General features: G+C 41.2%; 1 protein-coding gene across 3 annotated transcripts in view; it reads right to left on the minus strand.

Moving 5' to 3' along the window:
- LOC124723111 (protein seele) overlaps positions 1 to 21647 on the minus strand; it is a 93853-nt gene that overhangs the window by 32416 nt on the left and 39790 nt on the right. For 2 of the 3 annotated variants that reach the window (XM_047248293.1, XM_047248292.1), the window contains exon 2: positions 8021 to 8112. In XM_047248293.1, coding sequence (XP_047104249.1) covers positions 8021 to 8105 — 85 coding nt within the window. In that variant the 5' untranslated portion in view covers positions 8106 to 8112. Of the gene's footprint in view, positions 1 to 8020; positions 8113 to 11818; positions 11949 to 21647 lie in introns of those variants that run through there. The other variant, XM_047248294.1, reaches the window with a different exon arrangement.

Here is a 21647-nt window from a genome sequence, read left to right on the forward strand (position 1 = left end):
AGGATGAAGAAGTGATCATGCTGGACATTTTTGTAAATGCTAGACTGAGATGCCTTGAGCGCTAGAATAGTGTTACGTTTTTGGATCGAGATAGATGTGGCGTGGAACAAAGACTGAGCAGCGATGAGTGCCTGAAAAGATGAAGAATAAGTTACGTACATATATAGATGTATAGTCAATGTAATAGAGGGAAACATTCCACGTGGGAAAAAATTATATATAAAAACAAAGATGAGGTGACTTACCGAACGAAAGCACTGGCAGGTCGATAACCACACAAACATACACACAAAATTCTAGCTTTCGCAACCAACGGTTGCCTCATCAGGAAAGAGGGAAGGAGAGGGAAAGATGGAAGGATGTGGGTTTTAAGGGAGAGGGTAAGGAGTCATTCCAATCCCGGGAGCGGAAAGACTTACCTTAGGGGGAAAAAAGGACAGGTATACACTCGCACACACACACATATCAATCCACACATACAGACACAAGCAGACATATTTAAAATTATATCATTAAATACTAAAAACAATTAATTGTAGTGACTATACAGATGATGGTGAAAGTGAGTCAGATATAACTGGTGTGCTTCCATCAGTAGTATAGAGTGTTGCCGAAAGTTCAGTTGTTTCCACCTCTTACAATTTTCTCTCCATATTTGGATAATTTATTACTTTGCAATATGTGTTTGTGACTGAATGCTCATCTTATTGCTGCTGTTTGCCTATAAAATATGAGTATGACACCTTAAAGCATCTCATCACTATAGCAGCAGCAGCAGCCATTCGCCCCCTCACCACTACCTACAAGGACGGTGGCAACGGTTGGTAAGCAGATGACTAAGTTTCTTTTTTGGTGCATGTGCAGCTATTGCTCTCATGAGCGTGTGGCATATTGTTTGTGAACCAGTAACTCTGCCCCCAACACTGCTATCTGTCAATCACACTGTAATTTTAATTGGAGTGTGACAGAGCCGTGGATTGTGGGCCTAGCTTGGCTTGGTGAAACTTGCTAGCACAGTGGTAAGGCATGGTTCTTGCAGGCAAGCAAAGGGATTTCTCTACTGGCAGGTTTCAGTAGTGTTATTGAAAACATGACTAAATGTTGCATTGGCATAAAAGGTGTCCTGCTATCTTGTATAAATAGTTGCCATTTTGATATCAGAGTCATTTGCAGCCTAGCAGTTCTACCAGGACATGAGGGCTACACCAGACAAGGCAATGACATGGAGCTGTCAGGAGCACTCAGGAGGTTGGGTCTTCATCACAGTATCTGCCTCCAGAACCAAGACCACCGTCCAGACTCAGTGCCATGGCACAGTAGGGCCATCCCATGCCCATTCCATCAGCGAACAGGATTGCTGTCCAGCGGGTAATGGGTTGTGGTTCGTATCCCAGGTATCCCAGGCATGGCAGCTACTTTCTGCCATCATGGTATGGGCACCACCAGACCACAAACCATTGGTTGCAGAAGTGTGGTCATCCCCTACAAAGCTGGCTACCGCTGCAAGAATCATGAATGTCTTCAAGTGCTGCTGACACAGGGTGCTTGGGGTGTAGCTCGGGTAACCATCTCATGTGCCACAAACTAACCACTATCATCAGCAAAGAGGGGTGAACATGTTGCAGGCTGCTGGCTGGGTTTTGTTAAATAAAGCATGGTTTTCAATAGCTGACTGTCACTAGGCCACCACCAGCCTGCAATCCTGCCTCAATTCCCCACAGCCATCCATCCTGCACTGTAGCCATCACAACAGTCAACATGGTAACTTACTTTTAAACAACAACATTTAAATGATTAGACTTAAAGTGAAGTCTGTCATTGAACAGCTCATTCAATATATATTTAGTTTTCATAACTAGTGTGTTACAGTTCAGAGGCTACTCTGCCTTACATGTTTCAGTTCATAATACCAGTGTACTCTATGTTATAATAATGAACTACTAGACTTGTACTGAGAATCTTTGTAAGATTAAAACATTTTTTTTTTTCACAGAAATGTATTATTCTTGTTTTGAAACTACTCCCCTCATATGTTTTTAAAGTGGTTGGCAGCTCTTTATACCATAATATAAGGACTTCCTGTTACCTTTCATTATTTCTTCATCAAAGTAGTTATAATTTGTCTTTGAATTTTAATCATAAAGACCACTGCCATATCTCTGGTATCCAACAGCAAGGTTTATACACTGCAATTATCAGTGATTTCTCTCATGGGTAGTAAGAAGCACCAGTGGGTCACCACATGGGTTTGGCTGCTGACATCAAGCAGGTGATAACACCTAGCTGCTGTGCTGCTGGAAGACATTTCGAATCATGCTGTGCTAAAGTCTCCACCTCACTTACACTGTATTTTCAGGATGTATCAGTTTACTAGATTTCAATTAGACTTCTTTTTGGATTGCTGGTCTACATATTATTGAGCGAGTGGCTCTACCCTTGGACTATCTGCATTATTCTTTCTGTGTTCTACAATTTGTGACTACCCAGTGTGGACTGGAATTGTGAACTATGGTGTGATTACAGTGTATCCATATGTTCCATGTAAGAAAGAGGTGTTGCACTGCAGCAAGTGTAATATTGTTTACAAGGACTTAAATATGTGTGTGAGAACAACAGACTAAGTTCCATGATCAAGGATTCATAATTCATGAAACTTTGGCAGCAACAGCTGCAAATTTGAATGCAACAGCAGGCATATAATAGCATCTAAAAACTCCAATCCTGGAATAACAACAGAGACAGCAAGCACAAATTATGGAACAGAAGCAGCTTCTAATACAGCAGCTCATCAAGCCAGAACACCAACTACCACCACCATCACACTATTTCATACAAAAGATGAAGGCTGGGACTCATAGTACAGACAGCTACATTTCCACTTCTAGGAAGGAACATCACAAATGCTGCTAAGCAGAGATTTCCTGCTACCTAGTAATGCTCAAATACTGTCTCTTCAACAAAAATTGTATCCTCTTAATAAGCCAGAGTGCTTAGATTCATCTGAAATCCACAATTTGCTCTCTAAATATTATGAGCAGCAAACACATGTTGTAGCAGCTAGGCTCACAATTTTTCATTGGTGGAAGAAGTCACATCAATTGTGTGCTACATGCGCAGTTGATCTCAACGGGCTGACCGATAAATTTTGATTTTTGTGTGGAAAGTTAAAACTGTAATAAATCCTTGTGCTTGATGTAATAATTACGTATGCATCCAATGAAGAAGTTTGTGCACAGGCACTGAAATTAACAAATCCTTCTCTTGAAGAAGTTTTGACAATAGAAAAAACTTTTGAAATGTCAGATGCAGTACATAACCATTTCGAGGAAAGCACTATCTTCTGTAAAACTGCCTAAAATATCAATTGTAGACAGCAACTTTCTTGTGAAACTGAGGTAAATTCCATACAGTGGCGTTTCCATTCACACCATATCAAGCATACTCAAATCTCATTAAGTGCATCTTCATCACCCTACTTGGATTCAAACCCTGATGTATATTTATGGACAAAGCCCAAACAAAAATCAGCAGTGGCATGTATTTGACTCACAGTTTTTGCATAGTCCCTTTGCCACCCAAAAACACTGTAACAACAGCAGGAAGCAGTATCCAGGATGCCTCGATTGTTTTGCTAAACACAAAGGCATTTGGTGCCCAGGGAAATGCACTGTGTGCAATGCTGTGAATAAGGATATGTGGTGAAAGTTTTCAAAAGTGGCACCACATTACACTAACTATGCTGCAGCAGCATGAACATGTTACAGCCGTAGTTAAATCCTATCAAAAAGTAAAAGCGCTCTCTCTCTCTCTCTCTCTCTCTCTCTCTCTCTCTCTCTCTCTCTCTCTCTCTCTCTCCCTCTCTCTCTCTATAATGATGTACAACCAATTTATAAAATTTCTTGTTGGTAAAAATTCACGAGTTTCTGTTATAAATGAGGACACCTATGCTCACACTGGTTCTTTACACCTTCAGCCATCATACCAAAAGTTACAACTCTGCAGAAAGCACCGTACACTTTTATACAGTCATCTGATTACTTTTGTAGCTTTGTTGTCATGTCAGGCACAAAACATATTTGTAATGGACAATTTTTCAGCTATTGGTTTTTAAATAGCAGATGACATCAATATTGTATCAGTAGTTGTACCATTTAATGATCTGGATTCACTATGCACCAAATTTTCAGACCTATTTTCACCAAGCATAGGGCGTGAAAATAATTATGTAGCCCATATTCAACTTCTGCAGTACCTCACCACTTTAGAGCTAGGCTGGTGGCAACAACATTGCAAGATGCTCTCAAGAACCAATTACATCATCTGCTGCAACATGAGAGCCTCACACCCATCACACCCAGTCAATGAACAACAGCAATGGTGTTACAAAAACCAAACGGCTCCCTACATGTTTTCGGTGACTTTAAAATCAAAACATTCCAAACACAGTCAGTTATCTGGACACTACATTAAGCTGTGGCATTACATCACTGTGAAAGACAGTGCACAGCCACAATTTTTTCACACACAACCTGTCCTCCATGCAATACGTGAGCAAGTTGCTCAGGAACTACATAGATGGCAAGACAAAGGGATATCAAACCTGTTTCTTTATGCCAATGGGCATCACCCTTTGTCATTCTGAAGAAGCCTTCAGTTGGTTTACATTTGTGTGCAGACTTTGAGGTAACAGTAAATCCACAAACAGTAGAGGATTTTTTTTCCTATTCCACATCCAGAGGGATTGATGGACAGACTGTGACAGGTCAGATACTTCTCAAAGATAGATTTACGAGAGGCATATCTACAGATACAACTGGATGAACAGTTCAAGCAATACTTTGTGATAATCACTACACTGAAGTTTGTTCCAGTTTCAAAGCCAACCATTTGGAAGTGCTTCAGCACCTGCAATTTTTAAGATGGTTCCTGGAATAGTTAACAGTGAAAGTCCCTTCTTGAACTAACTATCTCGATACATTGTCATCGCAGGTCTTACACATGCTGAACATTTAGTAAATTTAGACTGCTTGTTTCAAGCTCCTTCTGCAGCTGCCTTAAAGTGCAATAAAGACAAGTGCTCCTTCTTCCAGAAAGAACCGAGCTATATAGGCCACTTAATAAATGCACAGAGTATACATCAAATCATATCACACTTGTCTGCAACTAGAGATCTGCTGGTGCCCTCTAACATTAAGGAGCTCCAGTCATGGGGAAGCTCACCTATTACATAAAATTTATTCCTCAACTTAAATAAACTCCTCCCGAACAGGCCATGAAGGCCCAATGGTACCGACCACCCGCCGTGTCATCCTCAGCCTACAGGCGTCATTGGATGCGGATATGGAGGGGCATGTGGTCAGCACACCACTCTCCCGGCCTTATGTCAGTTTCTGAGACCGGAGCCGCTACTTCTTAATCAAGTAGCTCCTCAGTTTGCCTCCCAAGGGCTGAGTGCACCCCGCTTGCCTACAGCGCTCGGCAGACTGGATAGTCATCCATCCAAGTGCTAGCCCAGCCAGACAGTGCTTAACTTCGGTGATCTGACGGGAACCGGTGTTACCACTGCGGCAAGGCCGTTGGCAAAATTTATTCCTAACACTGTACAAATTACTATTCCACTTAACCAGCTGCACCAGAAAAATGTTCCTTTTGCATGGTTCAAAGAATTCCAGAATGTATTTCAGCAATTCAAAGAGTCATTATTAAGTCGTAGATGTTTGATTCACTTTGACCCAGCTGTGCCTCACATGTTAGCTGAGGATGCATCTTCTTATGGGATAAAAGCGGTGCTCTCCCACAAGATTGATTCTTCTGACAGACCTATTGCTTTCACCTTGAAAACTCTTACCACAGAGCAGTGCAGCTACAGTCAGCTTGAAAAAGAGACACTCATAATTATACATGGTGTTGCAAAATACCACCAGTATTTGTATGGTTAACAGTTTATTTGCTGAAGATCATTGGCCTTTGACAGCCATGTTCAATCTTTCTTAAGCCAGTCCAATCTTAGACAGCACAAAAATTGTAGTATTGGGCTCAGATATCGTCTAATTATCAGTACGAGTTGGTGTTCTGGCCCACTGCCCAACATGCGAACATTGATGTGTTGTCTTGGTTACTGGTCCGTACTGACCCATCATTTGATTTATACGAATAGTCATGTTTTCAAATTAGTTCTCAGAATATTGAATGTCTTCAGGAATTTCCCCTCAACTTTCAGTGCGTCAGTGCAGCAACTGCTTCTGACGCAGCTATTCAGGTTGTTTTACAAAATATGTGCCATGGGTAGCTATGCATAGCCATGTGCTTTCTGCATGATCAGGGGCATTGCATACAGAGAACATCAATGCACGGTTTGTGATTCCTCGTGATTCTTCAATCCCTACAGTGGGAAGTTAGGTGTTTAGTGCACCAAGGTCATAAGGATGTAGTTTGCACAAAGCAACTCACCTGCTGCCATTGTACTTGGCAGGGAATGGATGCTCAAATTGAGCAAATGACTGCTCATTGTAAAGTTTGTGGGGAGAATCAATCAGCTTCGCCCCAACACTTTTTTGAGTGGCCACATCCAACCAAACCATTGCAATACATTCATATTGATTGCGCGGGCCCATTCTGGAACACGTTTGTTGGTGGCAGATGCTTACAGTAAGTTTCCTTTTGTCATCCCCATAACATCCACTACTACTGTGAGTACAGTATCAGCTTTGTTTCTATTTTCTGTCTTGAAGGTCTTCTAGAGCTCAGTGTCTCAGAAATGGTCCAAAGTTCATGTCAGCCAATTTCCAACTGCTTTGAGCTTACAATGCCACACACCCTGAGATCACTGCATCTGTTCACCCACATTAAAACAATGAGACCAAATGGTTCATGAGAACATTCAAAACTCATGTGTAGAAACTCTGTTCCTCCCAAACACAGGAGCGAGCACTGAAAATTTTTTTTCCCTCCAACCCCTACCTGCCAAGTGACAGGAAGTCACAGGCTGAATTATTACAACAATCTTCTGCAGCTGCTGTGGCAACCATTCATTCCACGATGTTGGACAAAGTTTAAGCTGCAGGTTGAATACTTTTACAAAGTCTTTGGCAATAAACAGAGTTGGGATTGTAAGGTCATTACCATAATGATCAGATACTCCTCATAGATTGCTGCAGCTCCACAAAAACCCGCTGTGCCACACAAGAGTGTGCCAGTGATTCTGCTGCAGACTGTTTGTCCACAGACCCAGCACATTTCTGGGGTCCTTCTCTGCAGTTGCAGCCATTTCTCTGCCAGTCACAGCAGGCACCTTCCCCTGTGGCGCTCATGGAGATCGACATCTTGCCACCACTAATGTCACTAGCACTGGCATCCAGCTGCTTGTACTAATGTCTGTGGGTCAGCCACCCCCGGAAGGCCATCACGCTGCTCCATAGGGTACCATCACTGCCCAGCCGACCACAGTGTCTGCATCTCTTGATGCAGGCATGCACACTGTGATTTTTTAGCTGATGTTCCCAAACACCCTCATGGTGGATACTGGGATGCGGGCAGGGAGGCATTCGCATTCAGTCCTTCACCCAACATTGTCATCCACGCCTGCCCTACATTACAATGGTGTGGAGGTTTGGGGAGAGGTTGGGAGGGGGGGGGGGGGGGTGTATGAGACATCACCTACAGCAGTCAACACCATGGTATAAGACCAACATGATAGTTAAAGTTTCTCATGGACTTGTTCACTTAAATGTGGAACATTGCACTGCAACAGAACAGTTGTTAATCTGTGCATCACCTGACGATTTAATAGTCAATAACAATAGTAACTTATTAAGCAATCATGTGGCAAAGACCTGTGTCACAGTTAAGTAAATCTTTTATTAGTTTATGTAATAAAGTGAAGTAATAGTTCATGTGTTCTAGTTTAATGTGCCCCCTCATTAGGCAATCAAAGGACCCGCAGTTGTGGCCGGACAATTGCAGTTTTGTCTGGTCACAACAAAAATGATGTTTTTCAAATTAAAAGTTAGAAAATACAAACCCAAACATCGCAGAATATGTGGATCATGTGATGCTGAGCAAGCCAGTGCAAAGACCACGATAAGTAGAAATCTCATTTGTGCCATCTCCGACCTGGAAAAATGTTTAAAAGTAAAACACTGAAAGTAAAATAACTTAAAAATATCAGTTATTAGTATCAGTCATATAATCCTGATACAGAAACACATACATAAATGATTGTATTAATAGTACTTTCTAAAACTATGTCTAAACAATAACTGAAAGAAATATGAGCACCTCTCTGCTGTAATTGTTACCACCCATTACTGATATGGTGTTCTCGAGTTCAGTTCCTGGTGACAAACATCCAGTTTTTCTGAAAGGAGAAGGTCTGAAACAAGGCCACCCAGCCTCATGAGGCCAAATGAGATACTGTTTTATTGTGTCACCTGAAAACTGTCAAGGCAATCTCAAACTGAAAAGCTTCAACTAGTGTAGGAGCTACGCATTACTTATTTATTTTCTTTTTTATTGTAAGAAATTTAATGACAGAACAGCAACAGCCTGGACTGTGTTGCTTTATCAATATACTGAACAAGATTTGGTCAGAGGGAAGGCTATAAATAAGGGGTGATCAAAAAGTTTCCATGTGAAGGAATTGCTGCAATGTATATGCAACTTAGCGTGACTCCGATGTGTGTAAACAAGCACCAAGGTGGAGACAAGGGATTAGTGAGGCATTCATACATTTTTCACCTGCATGCCATAAATGCAGAAATGTGAAAAATGACAACCACTGGTACAGGTGCATCAGAGAATAAAAAATGTGTACGAGGCAGCATGTCTGTTGAAAACAACCAATGTGGAATGGTGCACCAAGTTCTATGCTGCTCACAATTCTACTCAAGATGCCTGTCGATCTGGGCATCCAGCCTCATACCTTACACCAACTCAACTTGGCAACACTCAAACACCTATCCTATAGCCCTGATCTCTTCCCATGTTGTTATCATTCCTTCAGTCTCTTAAAAAAGCCTTGAAGGGTTGACAATTTCTGCTGGACAAGGATGTGAGCAGGCAGTTACTGACTTATTCATGCAGCAGGATACAGTGTTTTACCAAATGGATATCTTCAACCTGGTGTGTCAGTAGAATGATTTCCTCAATGCTTGTGGTGATTTTGCCTGACTGGCAAACCAATTCTGGGCTATGTGGCCTTTAAACAGAAACTTTTTTATTGTACATTATACAAATAATCTATTTTCTGAAATTATTATACAATTCTACACAGCTATTAAGGTGTTAGATATGAGGGTGTATTGATAAGTCCATGAATCTTTAAACAAAATAACATTGTTTTCCGAAAAATTAACTTCGTTCTTCAACGTAGTCTCCTCTAAGCTTTATGCACCTTACTCAATTTTCCCCCAGTTTTTTAACTCTTCCAAAAAATGCAATTTTACGAGGTCTGCGAAATACAAATTTGTTCTTGCCATGACGTCTTCATATGACATGAATTTCTTCTCACAGAGACAATTTTTCAGGTTTGTGAAGACAAACTAGATGCTTGGAGCCAAATGTAGAGAACAGGGTGAGTAAGGTAGCAGTTTACTGCATAGCTCCACAACTTTTATGATGTCAGTGACATATGTGTAAGCAAACACACTGTCCTAGTGAAAGAGAATCTTTTTCTTTGTGGAATGGTGTGATTTATTTCACAAAACTGATCCAGTAATGTGGCATAATATAAACCTCTGATCTTTTTGCCATGAGCAAGGTCGTATATAGATGTTACACCTTGAGAATTCCTATATAAATGTGACACTTTAGAGAATTCCAAAAGACCATTGCAATAACTGTTTGCACTGATTAAACTGCTTTTGCTTTCTTTGACGTACATTTGTCAGAGGAAATCTACTGATTGGATTGTTGTTTCGTCAGGCTGGAAATAACAGAACCAGGTTTTATCAACTTTAATGTAGCATTGCAAAAATTAATTTGGATTGCATTTAAGAATGTTCAAACATTCTTGTGAAATGGTCATATGATTCTGCTTGTTGTCAGATGCTATCACTTGCTACACCCACCTTGCTGACATCTTTCTCATACCAAACCAGTAGTGCAGAATATTATTTACCTGTTCACTTGAGATAGATGTTTAAGATTTAACCCATGTTGTAGATTTTTAGTTGGTAGTCTTACATGATAATATCTTGAACATTGTTCACTATTTCTTCTGTTACGACCTCAACCGATCATCCTGTGAACTTGGCATCTCTCATGTTAGTACAGCCACATCAAAATTACAAGAACTGTTGTGAATCATACCATGTGATGATGCTGAGTCTCCAGAATACTTTCTCAGCTTTTCTTCCACTTCCATCACCTTACGAGGCAAAAACAGTGTTTCATCAGAACAAAAAGCAATACATAGCTACTACTTTTAGACACTCTCAATAATGCTCTAAGAAATAGATGACAGCAAATTTCTGTGACCACCACCCTCATGACAGCCCTTTGTAAGCTGTGGTCTTCTGTAGATGATTATTCTTTCCTGTTTAGTCCCAAACTCCTCCAGTTCTGAATTCTTCTCTGACACCTTTGTCTTATCTTAGCTTTTGTCTTTCTACTCTTCTGGTTTCTTCAGGCACTGGGCTGAATATTGTCATAATCATTCTGTCACTAGCTCTCAGTAGACATCCTGCCCATTCCAGCCCTTGTAGTCTTAATGTAGCTGACAATGTCTGGTTTTCAGAATGAGATTTTCATTCTGCAGCGGAGTGTGCCCCGAGTTCGAGTCTCGGTCTGGCAGACAGTTTTAAGCTACCAGGAAGTTTCAATGTCTGGTTTGTTATATAGATTATATAATGCATAGTTGAATCTCCTCCTCTAATCACCATATTCTTCGACTGAATGAATGCCCATTTTTTCCATCACTATATGTTAACTCAATCTACTCTTCCATCAGCAGCCTCTGTAAAGGTGTGGGTCAATCCATACCAAGTGGTCCAAGGAAAAAATAACTGGCTGCTTGACAAACTCAGAAAAATTTTATATTTGCTGGGTGAATTCTCAAATGTTTAGTAGTCACATAAATATTTTTTTTTTAGTTTATTGTTTATTATTTTGAAATGGCGGCCGTAATTGTTCCGTGCCGCATGCGTTTTTTTGTATTTGCAAGCATCTACATTTTTTACAATTATTCAGTAGTGGATTGTTCTAAGCCTTTTATAGAAAATGCATTTAGTTCAACACACTCTGGGCTACAAATTAACATCATTATCACTTAACTGAATGTATTCTTTAATATATTTTTAATAGTTCAAAGTTATCAGCTAGAAATTAGGAAAACTCAATTTTTGAACGGTAGTTTTCCAAAGAAAGATTAATTTCTCAGCTTTAATATTTTTTCTGCTATTACACTGTATAGTATAGTTACTTTTTATAGAGTATCAATGGTGAGCAGAATAAACATAAAAAATAAACTATTTTTAAAAAATGGATTTTTTTTTAATTTTTACATTTTGTGGCCTGCAATATCTTTGTTGCTGGACCAGATAAAAATCTGAAAATTTCACAGTTAATAGACCTTTATGATATCAAACTTCACTATAAATTTCAACTTTGAGGTTCAATTGGAAGTTATGGAAAAAAATTACAAACACGAGTCAAAAATATGTTTTTTAACATCTGTGATATCTAGGCTTATGGAATAAAATATATCAGTTACCGTATATAATTTAATCATATCTATGATTACTTACCTTTTTTATTGAAAATAAGGCTACTAATTACATTATATTGTTCTATTGTTATTTGTTTTTAGTACATCACTCACTGAACATTTGAGAAATTTGTTCACTCAGTTTGGGTGTTAGATTATAAGTTCGCCCAATCACAGTTGTAAATTCCATGGGAGACAGTATCCTTATTACATTTTTATGTGGCATCCAAACTTGATCCTTCTCAATTTTTTTGAAAGGTGTCCTTGGTCCTGGAGGGTGATAAAATACAACATGTACATCTTGGTTTTGACAGTCAATATTATCAACTTCGCCAATCCACCACTGTTCATCATAAACACAAGCCACTATGTCTTTATTTTGAAGAACCAGTTGTACAAGTTTTCCACACTGATGGAGTTCACTACCAGGTGAAGTTGATGTGATCTTACACTTCAGTAAGTTGTGTTAATGGGGTGCAAAACAATGAAAAGATAGAGTGCCTTTAATCTTCTGACAAGTGTTGTACCTTTCCTTCAAGACACTTCATAGACTTCTTGTATTTCCTCACATTGTACAAAAACATAGGTAATTTCTCTGATATGTTTTTTTTACAGAATTCTATCATTTCTTGAGGTGTTATGATACGATTGTCATCGGTCTGCTGCAGACTTGCGTTTGTGAGAGCTCGCTGTGTTGTACCCCCGACACCATCACAAGCATTCCTCCCATGGCATGAAGTGAAGAAGTGCAGGTCTACATCAAACCCAAAATCTTTTTATGAAAGTAAATGTTAATAATTTTTTTTTGTTTTTATACTGACTTGCTGCCCCATCCAAAAAGTAAATCAGTTTTTTTATGGAAGGGTGGTGCTGTTAAATGTAGTTCGTTAATTTTAGTTAAAAAATGTGCACTACTGTAGTGTTGTGTTTAAGGTAGTCACTTATGACAGAAAAGCTTTGGCTCATTAGTTTATCTTCTTCTTTATAATAGAATACAAATGGATGAACTGTGGTATGTTTGTTTAACCAGTGGTGCCCTTGTACTTCATCTTGAATAACAAAGGAATAATTTTCCAAAAATCTGGTGGAGGCTCTGTAATGGTGTTTGTATTTTATATTGTCAGGCATCAAATCATCATCTTTGGATTCCTCAAACATGTCAAGTAAGGCAAGAGCACAAATAAGACAACAGTTGAAGAATTTCCCTCTGATTCTTGTTCTGTACAATTTGCTCAGTTTCATGTGGAAGGCCACATGGGAAAAAAATTGTTATGGGCTTTCTCCAGTTAGATACAGAATAGATATGAGACATCAGTGCCAAAAAGAAACCAGCAATTTGAGCATGATCTCTTGTAAAAGTCACAGCCTTATCAATCTGCCCTTGTATCCTGATAAGTCGTGATAAGATAAAAATAGACAAATAGAACAAACTCGGAAGAAGATTGCATTATTTAAAAGTTTTATGAGAGTGTAAAGTTCTATCCACACTCATATGAATTTATCTTAAGGAGCTCTCATATTTAAATGAATGTGTTGTGGGTTGGCAGGAGAGCCAACACCGTGTTATTAGAGGAAGCCGAAAGGCACGCGTTTTAGCTCACGCAGGCTGGCGTGAGGTCTGGAACAGGACAAGGAAATTAGAATTTAGAAAAACAGACGTAGCTGGTGGAATACTTAACTTTAATCCATAAATGGTGAACGTCACTCTTGACTGTACATTATTCACAATATCAATAGTAACTGAACATGGCACCTTGCTAGGTTGTAGCAAATGACGTAGCTGAAGGCTATGCAAACTATCGTCTCGGCAAATGAGAGCGTATTTTGTCAGTGAACCATTGCTAGCAAAGTCGGTTGTACAACTGGTGCGAGTGCTAGGAAGTCTCTCTAGACCTGCCGTGTGGCGGCGCTCGGTCTGCAATCACTGATAGTGGCGACACGCGGATCCGGCATATACTAACGGACCGTGGCTGATTTAAAGGCTACCACCTAACAAGTGTGGTGTCTGGCGGTGACACCACAGAATGTCATACTGAAATGCTATAGTGCAGTTTCCTGACAAGGACACAATTACTAGCTGACACCAATAAAGAACCTCAACATATCAACCATACTCATCTCTCTAATTCAAGAGAGAACTCTTTGAATCTAGCTTTTGACTATAACAGAAATGTTTTTCGCCCTATAATAATCATGTAATTGTTTATTTAACCAAAAATTATGTACATAACAAAATGATAAGCAAACAGTTGCATAAAACAAATTTAAATTCTTTACTGGTTTTGGGCACTTAGTGCCCTTCTTCAGAAGGTTATATCTATCACATTATTTGTGAGTATCAACAATAAGTGGCATATAACAAAACGTCATTGTCTTGTAGTCCATATGATCATGACATTTTGCTGCATGCCTCTTATTGCTGACACTCGCAAATAATGCCATAGGTATAACCTTCTGAAGAAGGCCATTAAGAGCCCGAAACCAATAAAGAAATTAAATTTCTTTTATACAGTTGGTTGTTTATTATTTCGTTATATATGACTACAGTTGCTGAGGATGGATAAAATACTAAAATTAAGTATTTATTAGTGATCACAAAGAAAAATGTTAAATTAACAACATTGTACAGGCCACTACTTCAGAATGTTTTACATCTCATCACACAGTTTTAGATGGTACTTGTAAGAATTTATGGAAATAATTTCATTGGCAATGTATCTGAGTAATTACTGTAACTTTTTAATGTTTAATGCTATCTGCTTCTTCATGGTTGTCTTCCTAACAATGACAAAGAATATAATGAAACAGTCACGGTCTAACTATTTTTAGATCCATTAATATTCAATGAACTTGATACCGAATGAAACAGTGTGTTATAACCATTATGGTAAAATGTCCTGTTCAAATAGATTTAGATAAAATATAAAGTCATCATCAACCAGAAGATTGGTTTGAACACTACTGTGCTATACTAAGCACAGTCCTATTGGAGGAAGCAGGATGACGTGGCTTGCAGAAAATGGGTGTAAGCATAGTGTTCCTTCAACCTCTGAACTAACCCTGCCATAAGGGACCTACATTTTAATGCAGACTTTAAACAAATTATTGCTAGAGGTGAATGAAGTGATAAAAAAATCCTTGGCACTGACTGAGATTGAACCCTGGACCTTTGAACCTGTAGCGTGACACTTGGCCACTGAGCCACAAGAGGCATAGATAAATAAAATAAAAGTAGTGCTAAGATAATCATGAATGATGACTTTATCAAAATGTTTGGACAAAGTTTACAAGACTAGCTGTGAGAAGACATCAATGAAGTAGTCACTGAAGATGATAAATTTAATTCCTTCTAGATACAACATACTAGGTTCCTGTTAACACTGGCAAGAATAAACTAATACAAAAGTGGTTAGTAATTTGAATCAATGTTTTGTATCCCAGGATGAGAGAATTCAATTTTCATGACTAACTACAATTGAGAACTAAAACTTCATTACAAGCAGTACTGTTATTGTTCATTTAATCTAAAGTACACTGAAGAGCCAAAGAAACTGGTACACCTCCCTAATATTGTGTAGAGCCCCCATGAGCATGCAGAAGTGCCACAACATGATGTAGCATGGACTCGATTAAAGTCTGAAGCAGTGTTGGAGGGAATCGACACCATGAATCCTGCAGGGCTGTCCATAAATCCGTAAGAGTACGAGGGAGTGGAGATCTCTTCTGAACAGTATGTTGCAAGGTTTCCCAGATATGCTCAATAATGTTCACGTCTGGGGAGGTTGGTGGCCAGCAGAAGTGTTTAAACTCAGAAGAGTGTTCCTGGAGCCACTCTGTAACAATTGTGGACTTATAGGGTGTTGCACTGTCCTGCTGGAATTGCCCAAATCCATCAGAATGCACAATGGACATGAATGAATGCAGGTGATCAGACAAGATGCTAATGTACAAGTCACCTATCAGACGTATCAGTGGTCCCGTATCACTCTAACTACACACACCCTACACTGTTACAGAACCTCCACCAGCTTGAACAGTCCCCTGCTGACATGCAGAGTCCATGGATTCATGAGGTTGTCTCCATACCCATACACATCCATATGCTTGATAGAATTTGAAATGACACTCGTCTGACCACGTAACATATTTTGTCATCAACAGTCCAGCGTCTGTATTGATGGGCCCATGAAGGGTACATGAGTGGGCCTTCAGCTCTGAAAGCCCGTATCGATGATGTTTCATTGAAGGGTTTGCATGCTGACACTTGCTGATGGCCCAGCATTGAAATATGGAGAAATTTGTGGAAGGGTTGCACTTCTGTCACACTGAACACTTTCTTCAGTCATAGCTGGTCCCGTTCTTGCAGGATCCTTTTCCAGTCCCAGCGATGTTGGAGATTTGATGTTTTACTGGATTCCTGATATTCACAGTACACCTGTGAAATGGTCACATGGGAAAATCCCCACTTCACAGCTACCTCAGGGATGCTGTATCCATTCGCTCACGAGCCAACTGAAATAGCACCATTATATCAACACAAGTTAGTGATCTCAGGTTTGGATGTGGGTATAAAAAAAGGAAGTATTATGGTTCCCTGGTGCTTCCAGAAAAGTATTAAAATTCTATACTGATTTGATAGACTACATCTTAGGCTATCTTTGCAATTTGATATAGCCCATGCTTTATTTCAGTTGGTTGGTTGATTGGTTGGTTCGGAGTGAAAGGACTAAACTGCTAGGTTATCAGTCCATTCATCCATAAAGTTGCGAACCAGCAGTGGTCATCAAAGGGAGGAGGGGAAAGGCAAATCCTGGAAAGCCTAAATGTAACCAACACAATAAAAAAAACAGAGATAAAAGCCCAGAAAAAGACAGCATAGGCAAATGGCTAAAAGATCATTCATGACAAGACATTAAAACTGAGAAATAAAAAAGAATAAAGGAAATAAAAAGGTGTAAAGGGTAGAGTCCGGACCACAGAGCAAGGGCCGCCAAGAGACTCTGGGACAGGGGGGCAATGGCAGGGGCAACGATGGGAGAGGATCAGAAGAGGGGAGCCCCACCAACCCCTCAGGCAGTCAATGAGGCCAAAAAGCCCTACATTACAGGGATGATGATGATGATGATGATGATTATTGGTTTGTGGGGTGCTCAACTGCACAGTCATCAGTGCCCGTATGAAGTCCCAATTCTTACACAGTCCATTTTTTTCACAATCCAATCTAGACACTGTCACAAATGATGATGAAGAAGAAGATGATGATGACATGATAAGGACAACACAAACACCCAGTCCCCAGGCAGAGAAAATCCCCAACCCAGCCAGACATTACAGGGATGTATATAAATCACCTTCGCGGGCAAAACATAACATAAGGTCTGCTGCTTTGGCTTTGTCTGCTAGTACCAGACATACTGTGTCAGGAAGATTAAGATGTCATCTCACAGCAGAAAAAATAGGGCAGTTGACGAGTAAACAGGCTATCATCAGGCAGGCTCCACATTGGCAGTGAGGGGGATCCTCACATTGGAGAATGTGGCCATGGGTCAGCCAAGTGTGGCCAATGCATAGTTGATAAAGGACAGTGGATTCCTTGGGAGAAGCATGCAAGTAAGACTACCACATAGTCATGGTGTCCTTAATTGTTCTCGGTTTGTTTGGGGAGATCAGTGCAGACAATTGTAGGCTCCAGACTTTTAGCAATCGATGATGTATAAAAGATTGAAGGTCTGGTTCCGGGACCCCATTTCCAAAGTCGGTATCCTGGTGATCAGCTTGGCCAACCAGTCAGCTCATTCATTTACCAAAATCCCAATATGACCGGAAGTCCAAACAAAATCAACTGGTCATCCAGATTGATGGACGTCAGAGACAAGATCCTGGATAGCCGTAACCAGTGGGTGAGGAGGGTAGCACTCGTCTATAGCCTGAAGGCTGTTAAGGCAGTCACTACAGATTAGGATACTGTTGCCAGTGCAAGAATGAACATGGATAAGGGCTAGTTTAATGCCATCAATTCAGCAGTGAAGATACTGCAGCAGTTTGGCAGAGAGTGGAGCTAACTGCACTGTGCATGTGTGTATGGAAAGCCTGTTCGTCCATCGACTGTTGGGCAATCGACCAATACCACTTCAAAACCTGTATACGTCTGAAGGACAGCAAAGAATTGGTGGTGAAAAATCGTGGGGTCACTGGAATCTTTTGGACCAGAGGGAACTTTGAGACAAATCTGAGGTCGGGGCACAAGCCTTGGGAGCAGATGTGATTTCTTCCTGACCAGACATGACAGTGGAAGAAGTTGTAGTTCCAAACAGAGACACTGGAGGTGTGCAGCAATTTCAAACCCAGTTCTGGGTTGTTGTTGTACGAGGTGGAGCTCCCTTCCAGGGAAAAGAACACGGAAGTTGGGATGTTCAGGGTAGCTACAAGTGTGTATAGTGTAATTCAGCAGCTGTTGTTGGCATCTGATAGGTAATGGAGGGACCACAGCCTCAACTAGTAGGCTGTTCACAGGGCTAGTTCAGAAGGTTCCTGTCCCAAGTTGGACACCACAATGATGAATCGGGTCCAGTATCCACAATGCTGAGGGTGATGCTGAACCATATGCAAGACTCCCATAAGTAAGAAGGGACAAAACCCGGCTTTGTAAATCAACATCCCAGCTAGTGTTACTGAGGCAGTTAAGTGTATTGAGATGTTGCCAGCACTTGCACATAGGTTGGCAAAGGTGGGGAAGCCACGTCAGCCAGAAATCTAAGACCAGTTCCAAAAATTGGTACATCTGAACTACAAGAAGTAATATTGATCATCTAGGTAAAGCTCTGGGTGTGGGTGGCCAGTACAACAGTGAAAAATTGCACGACATGAGTCTTGGCAGCTGAAAACCGAAAGCCATGGGTGAGAGCCCATGACTGTGCCTTTCGTACAGTGCTCTGTAGGTGACAGTCAGCAACACCCATATTAGAGGAGCAATAATAAAAGCAAAAATCACCAGCATATAAGGAGGCAATACTGAAGGATCCACAGCCATCGCTAGACCATGGACGCCCACCAGAAAGAGAGGGGCACTCAGTACAGAGTCCTGAGGGACCCCATTCCCTTAAATATGGGGAATACTGAGTGAAGCATCCACTTGAACCCATAACCTACAGTGCAACAAGAAGTTGTTGACAAAAATCGGGAGTGGACCCTGGAGACCCCGCTCATGTAATGTAGTAAGGATGTGGTAATGCCATGTTGTGCTGTATACCTCCTGTAGGTTGAAGACAGCAATGAGGTGCTGACAACGTGCAAAGGTCATCTGGATGGTGGACTCCATGTGAACCAAATTATCAGCAGCAGAGAGGCGTTTGTGAAAAATGCCCTGAGATGCAGCCAAAAGGCCCTGAGATTCAAGGAGCCAATGCAGCCACTAGCTCATCCTCTGTTCAATCAACTTAAAGAGAGTGTTGGTAAGGCTGATTGGGCAATAACTGTCCATCTCTAGGGGGTTCTTACACGGTTTCAGTACCAGAACTATCATGCTTTCTTGCCACTGAGATGGGAACACATCCTTGTTCCAGATCTGAATAAAGCATTTGTTTCAGCATTTGGCTGTAGATGCAATGTGGCAGGGACCGCATCAGGGCAGTGGGCTAGGGCGCTGGAGAATTCCTATTCATTGAATGGAGCATTATATTGCTCCAGGTGGCGGGTAGTAAAAGATAAGTGCATTTGATATACCTGCTGCTTTATGAGATGAAAGATGGGGTGGTAGTTCTCAGATGCAGATGCGCAAGTATAATGCTCGGCAAAATATTCAGCGACAGCATCTGGGCCAGTATAAACAGCACCAACTAAAGAAATACTTTGTACTCCTGCAGGGATTGTAAGCTGTACATGTGTGTGACCTTTGCCCATACCTGTGATGGAGAGCAGCTGCATTGATAATGCCTTACAATGGGGAGCTAAGGATGACAGCAAAGGTGAACCCACTCCAGTCAGCATTATGGAGAATCCATTTGGGTGGGTGTCCAGTGGAGCAATGCTGAGAGAAAAATCAGGAAGTGGTTGATACAACACAGGTCATCGTGGACTCTCCAGTGGATAGATGATAGAAGACCAGGGCTGCAAATGGAAAGATCTATGGCTGAATGAGTTCTCTGTGGCACATTGTAGTGTATGGGTGCACCAGAGTTCAAGAGGCAAAGGTCAAGCTGTGCCAGTAAAGTTTTGACGTCTTTACCACGGCCAGTGATCACTGTCCCACACCATAAAGGATTATGGGAGTTGAAGTTGCCCAAGACTAAGAAATGCGGGGGGAGCTGAGAGAGTAATGCAGACAGTACATCCTGGGATACATCACTGGGAGAGAGATAAACATTACAGATGGTAAAATCCTGATGTACCCTTACCTAAACAGCCACAGCATACGAAGGTGTATCAAGAGGCATAAGGTCACTATATATAGCAACAAACTGTTGCCTCATCAGGAAAGAGGGAAGGAGAGGGAAAGACAAAAGGATGTGGGTTTTAAGGGAGAGGGTAAGGAGTCATTCCAATCCCGGGAGCGGAAAGACTTACCTTAGGGGGAAAAAAGGACGGGTATACACTCGCACACACACACATATCCATCCACACATATACAGACACAAATATGTCTGCTTGTGTCTGTATATGTGTGGATGGATATGTGTGTGTGCGCGAGTGTATACCCGTCCTTTTTTCCCCCTAAGGTAAGTCTTTCCGCTCCCGGGATTGGAATGACTCCTTACCCTCTCCCTTAAAACCCACATCCTTTCGTCTTTCCCTCTCCTTCCCTCTTTTCTGATGAGGCAACAGTTTGTCGCGAAAGCTTGAGTTTTGTGTGTATGTCTATCGACCTGCCAGCGCTTTTGTTTGGTAAGTCACATCATCTTTGTTTTTAGATATATTTTTCCCACGTGGAATGGGTCATCAAAGTTGCTGGAAACCACGTTTCCTGGAAGGCAATAGAGAATGCAGGGAAAGTGCTTAAAAGCTGCTGTAGCTCAACCAGGCAGTGGAAAAATCCGGTACAATTCCACTGGAAGATAACACTGTCTGAATACTGTGGAGGCATGAAGTGGCTGGATGGGTTTGGGTAGAGGAGGGAGGCAGGTTATGACCCAGGGTCATGTGCTGCCACCAGTTGAGACATCAGGGGATCTACTGACATAGGTAGGTAGGTTGGTTGGTTGATTTTGGGGAGGGGATCGAACAGCGAGGTCATCGGTCTCATTGGGTTAGGGAAGGGTAGGGAAGGAAGTCAGCTGTGACCTTTCAACGGAACCATCCTGGCATTTGCCTGAAGTGATTTAGGGAAATAATGGAAAACCTAAATCAGGACGGCCGGATGCGGGTTCGAACCGTCGTCCTCCCAATTGCAAGTCCAGTGTGCTAACCACTGTACCATCTCGCTCGGTCACTGACATAGGTTCTGTGGCACATTGCCTGCGGAAATATGGTGCCTCAGGAGCCACTAGGATCTCCACCTTGGACGCAGAAGGAGTACGTGCAGAGTCCAAGAGTCCAGTGGCGTGGTGGCCACCGGAGTGTCCTTCTTCTCCTTAGACGATAAGGACAGGAAAGGTTACCTTGAATTTGTTTCAGGGACGTTTTGCTCACGTTGGGTACCCAAAATTCTTACTGAACAACACAAAAAACAACAGATGGGCAGTGCACTTCAGTTTTTGACACACTACAATGAAGAAGGTGACAGTTTTCTTTCTCAGACAGTCACGGGAGATGAAATTTGGGTATTGTAAGACATCCCTGAAGCACAACGGCAATTAATGGAATGGAGGCACACTTCATCCCCAACTAAAGTTAAGCCTAAACAAATCTCAACACCTTGAAAAGTCATGTGCAACATTTTTTGGGACAGAAAAGACATTTTGCTGATTGATTTCTTACCATGAGGCCAAACAATCAATGCACATGGTTA

Source organism: Schistocerca piceifrons, chromosome X, assembly GCF_021461385.2.
Source record: "Schistocerca piceifrons isolate TAMUIC-IGC-003096 chromosome X, iqSchPice1.1, whole genome shotgun sequence".
Taxonomy (NCBI): domain Eukaryota; kingdom Metazoa; phylum Arthropoda; class Insecta; order Orthoptera; family Acrididae; genus Schistocerca; species Schistocerca piceifrons.